Raw genomic sequence first — 5,000 nt, 5'->3', positions numbered from 1 at the left:
TATATCTTTCTGTTCTCTGGTTCTTTCTGTTCTCTGGTTCTTTCTGTTCTATATCTCTCTGTTCTCTGGTTCTTTCTGTTCTATATCTCTCTGTTCTCTGGTTCTTTCTGTTCTCTGGTTCTTTCTGTTCTATATCTCTCTGTTCTCTGGTTCTTTCTGTTCTCTGGTTCTTTCTGTTCTCTGGTTCTTTCTGTTCTCTGGTTCTTTCTGTTCTATATCTCTCTGTTCTCTGGTTCTTTCTGTTCTCTGGTTCTTTCTGTTCTATATCTTTCTGTTCTCTGGTTCTTTCTGTTCTCTGGTTCTTTCTGTTCTCTGGTTCTTTCTGTTCTGGTTCTTTCTGTTCTCTGGTTCTTTCTGTTCTATATCTCTCTGTTCTCTGGTTCTTTCTGTTCTGGTTCTTTCTGTTCTCTGGTTCTTTCTGTTCTGGTTCTTTCTGTTCTCTGGTTCTTTCTGTTCTCTGGTCAGTCCAGTCACAGACTGATGAAGAGCTGCAGAACAAACAAACCTGAACTTTAAAACTCACTTGAAGTTGTATCTCCAAAACAAACATCATGACAGCAGAGATCAGACTTCTTCACCTCGTTCTCTCATGACAACACATTCATGGTTTTAGCAGTGAACCTGCTCACCAGCCAGTGAGCTGTGTGTGTGTGTGTGTGTGTGTGTGTGTGGGGGGGTAAAGCACCATACTAGTAGGACATGCACATGGCATCATGGGCATAATATGAATAGGAAGCCAAAGTTGACATTATTCCCATCGGCCCTCTGGTTTTCTGCCCCTCTGTCAGTATGGAGGTTTCTTCATATCAGCAATCTAAAAAGCATGTGGCTTTTATTTTGAAAAATGTTGCAGGAAGCATCAACACATCTCATTTGGCTTCATTTCACAAAAATCCATTCAGTATTATTTACAATGAACGACAAAATTAGTTACAGAACTACACTACCCAGCATGCTTTTAGCTAGCTGGAATGTTCCATCTCCTGCAGAGGGAACAAGCTGGGGGGCGGTGTCATAACTGTTATTGTTTTTACTTGATCATATTGTTTTTACAGCGATATACAGTACTACCGGTTACTTAACACGTCATTTGGTGTAGGGCTGAACAATTAATCGAAATTTTATCGAAATCGCAATATGGCCTACTGCAATTTTCAAATCGCAGGAGGCGCAATATTTGTTAAAGACAAAATGTGTGTCAAAATACCATTTTAAATGAAATATTGTCGTGCTGCAGAGATGTCCTACACATCATATTCTACAGACTTAAGAAAACATCTTTGTTTGGTACAGATCCCCGCAAAAATCACACCATAATCATTTTAATAAGTTTTTCAATGAAAATGAGAATAATGATGTAAAAATGATCATTCCCTCTAATATCGCAAATCATATCGCAATTGCAATATCAGTCAAAATAATCGCAATTAGATATTTTTTCAAAATCGTTCAGCCCTAATTTGGTGTCAACGAGTGGTGTTCAGGTCGTATTGAGTGAGATCAGGTGGATTATTACTTTGTTCTGTGGAAAAACACTCCGAGGTTTTCAGACTCACCGAAGTTGAGGAAGACCAGTTTGGCCTGGATGGACGGACACAGCTTGATGACGACGGGGATGGAGACGTAGACCACCAGCAGCCACAACAAGATCCGCTTCAGCCTGCCGACCAGGCCCAGCCTGCAGCGCACACACACACACACACACACACACACACACACACACACACACACACACACAAAGACAAAGATAAGAGACAGAAATTCATAAATTTTCCATGTATGTGATATGAACTTACACACAGAGAGAAAAACAAAGAAAATATTCAAAACCCTAAAAGGTTATGAACCCCACACACACACACCTCTCTCCATCCACACACACACACACGCACACACACACACACACACACACACACACAAAGACAAAGATAAGAGACAGAAATTCAAAAATTCTTCCATGTATGTGATATGAACTTACACACAGAGAGAAAAACAAAGAAGAAAATATTCAAAACCCTAAATGGTTATGAACCCCACACACACACCTCTCTCCATCCACACACACACACACACACACACACACACACATACACACACTTAAAGTGCTACAGGAGCTGAAAGAGAATTTAATTTCTCAAAGACTTCCTCAAACAAGTCTTAGATATATTTTTAGTCTGAATTACAAGCAGGTTAAAGAGAACACAAAGGTGCTATTTGAGCCAGCCTGGTGTGTGTGTGTGTGTGTGTGTGTGTGTGTGTGTGTAAGCTGAGCTCACCCTCATAACCCGGTGTCACAGTATCTATAGCAGACTCTGAATTATTCATCCAGCCAGAGCTCTGCTGTTTCTCCACTGTGTGAGTGTGTGTGTGTGTGTGTGTCTGTATGAGTGTGTGTGTGTGTGTGTGTGTGTGTGTGTGTGTGTCTGTATGAGTGTGTGTGTGTGGTGTGTGTGTGTTGGAATCCCTAGCTTGGTCTCCCACACAGCAGCGTTACCAGTCACAGTCAACATCAACATTTAGTGTTTTCCAGTTTGTCTGCAGGTCATTCAAGTCTGAAAAACTCTTAAATTATCTCAATTTACGGATTTAAAAACTATTAAAACATCTTAACTCCAGATATGATTTCCCCTCCAGGTGAAGTCGGGTTTCTATCTGCTTCCTGTCTGCTTTACTGAACTCAGCTGGACTTCATGTCCCTTAATATTTCATTTCCTGGTGTCCTTTTTCTTCCTCTGTCCATTTATAGTCTGGATATCAGATGTCCACATCCATCTCCTTCTACCCATAATCCCTTGTGTTTTGGGGTGGTTCCACAAAGAAGCTTTCAACCATATATGGTTCTTTGGGATATTAAAAGCTTCTTAATTCTTAGTTATTGGATGGTGGCTGATGGAATAAATGTGGAAAATATCCAAACCCTCCATAGTTCATATTGTGGAAATGCAAATGAGGCTAAACAAGGGCAGATAAACAAAAACACAATGCAGGAGTCTAAGCAGGGAACCTTGGTCTGAAAGGTTCTTTGTGGAACCAGAAATGGTTCTTCTATGACATCACTCCAAGAACCGTCTTCAGCACCTTTGTTTTGATGTGTGTCATCTCATGTGTGTAGCTGGTCGGATTAACGAGCCGCACCGCAGGTCTCCTGTTAGAGGACTAAAGGAGGACTGACTGACTGACTGACTGACTGACTGACTGACGACTGACTGACTGACTGTCTGACTGACTGTCTGACTGACTGTCTGTCTGACTGTCTGACTGTCTGACTGACTGTCTGACTGACTGTCTGACTGGACTGACTGACTGTCTGTCTGACTGACTGACTGACTGACTGACTGTCTGACTGTCTGGACTGACTGACTGACTGTCTGTCTGACTGACTGACTGTCTGTCTGTCTGACTGACTGTCTGACTGACTGACTGACTGACTGTCTGACTGACTGTCTGACTGACTGACTGTCTGTCTGACTGACTGACTGTCTGTCTGTCTGACTGACTGTCTGTCTGACTGACTGTCTGACTGACTGACTGACTGTCTGACTGACTGTCTGACTGACTGACTGACTGTCTGACTGACTGACTGACTGTCCTCGACTGTCTGACTGTCTGACTGTCTGACTGACTGACTGTCTGACTGACTGTCTGACTGTCTGACTGACTGACTGTCTGTCTGACTGTCTGACTGTCTGACTGACTGACTGTCTGACTGTCTGTCTGACTGACTGACTGTCTGACTGACTGTCTGACTGACTGACTGTCTGACTGACTGTCTGACTGTCTGACTGACTGACTGACTGACTGTCTGCTGACTGACTGACTGACTGTCTCTGACTGACTGACTGACTGTCTGACTCTGTCTGACTTCGACTGTCTGACTGACTGTCTGACTGACTGACTGACTGACTGACTGTCTGACTGACTGACTGTCTGACTGTCTGTCTGACTTGACTGTCTGACTGACTGTCTGACTGACTGTCTGACTGACTCTGACGACGACTGACCGACGCTGACCGCCTGTCTGTGCCTTGCTGCTGTCTGACCTCTGACCTACAGAGAGATTCCTCTCTGCTGATGTTTCTGCTGTCTTCATGACTTCCTGTGTTGCTACATGTGGACTGAAGGTCTGCTGCTGCAGGCTGGAGAGGAACAACATGAACAGTCAGTGATGTCAGTGGTGTCTGTACTGCGAGAGCTGTCATCTATACAGTGGTCAGTTGACAACACGTCTCCCGCATGTCTCCACCTGTCTGATAGCTGACGTAACAACTGACGCTCTGACGTGGATGTCCCAGCAGGAGCACCAGGCGCGTCCTGGGACCGGGTCCACGCCGGTCCGCTCAGTTCTGTGTTCATGCATAGTGTTTATTTTCAAAACTGCCACCGCCTTTTTTTACATTAAAACCAACGGGGAGCGGCTGCAAGGCGCAACAAAAGGCGAGCGCTCCTCAAAAAGCGCTGCGCCCGGCGCCTGTTTCGGTGGAGCGCTTTCAAAAGTTGAAAAATTCGAAACTTCTCAGAAAAAAGGGCTGAGTGACGTGAAGCGCTTTTTTCAGCCAGCCAATCACGATGAAGGAGAGGCGGGGTTCATGCTGCGTAGGAGTCTGGCTGTTTCCCACAACAACAACAACAAAGATGGAGAACGTGCCGGTGGAGAAATCGGTCGTTGTAGTTTAGTGAATTTCTGTTTCCACAACAGCGATCATAACGAGGCAGCGTGGATCAGACTGGATGTGTTTTGGAATATCTGTCAGTTTTTGCTTGTTGTCTGATAGAAGAGCTAACCAGCTCAGTTAGTTAGCAGCTGAAGCTCAAGTTTCAAGTTTGTTTATTTCTACAGCTCTTCATCACAGCATGTCTGAGGACTTTACAGAGAATGAGCCTAGAGGACCAGTATGACCAGTCTGAATCAGATCAATAAAAATCAAGGAAGAAGAAGAAGAAGAAGAAGAAGAAGAAGCAGAAGAAGCAGAAGAAGCAGGAGGGAGGAGGCCTGGTGGATC

The 5,000-nt window shown here is 44.2% G+C and overlaps 1 protein-coding gene across 1 annotated transcript in view; it reads right to left on the bottom strand.

Annotated features, from left to right (window-relative positions):
- abhd12 (abhydrolase domain containing 12, lysophospholipase) overlaps window positions 1–5,000 on the bottom strand; it is a 25,775-nt gene that overhangs the window by 12,880 nt on the left and 7,895 nt on the right. Inside the window, 1 exon segment of the mRNA XM_078288874.1 lies at window positions 1,557–1,678. Within this exon segment, the coding sequence (XP_078145000.1) occupies window positions 1,557–1,678 (122 nt within the window).

The sequence above is a fragment of the Centroberyx gerrardi genome, chromosome 15, assembly GCF_048128805.1.
Source record: "Centroberyx gerrardi isolate f3 chromosome 15, fCenGer3.hap1.cur.20231027, whole genome shotgun sequence".
Classification (NCBI taxonomy): domain Eukaryota; kingdom Metazoa; phylum Chordata; class Actinopteri; order Beryciformes; family Berycidae; genus Centroberyx; species Centroberyx gerrardi.
This window is presented reverse-complemented; position numbering and strand designations above follow the sequence as displayed.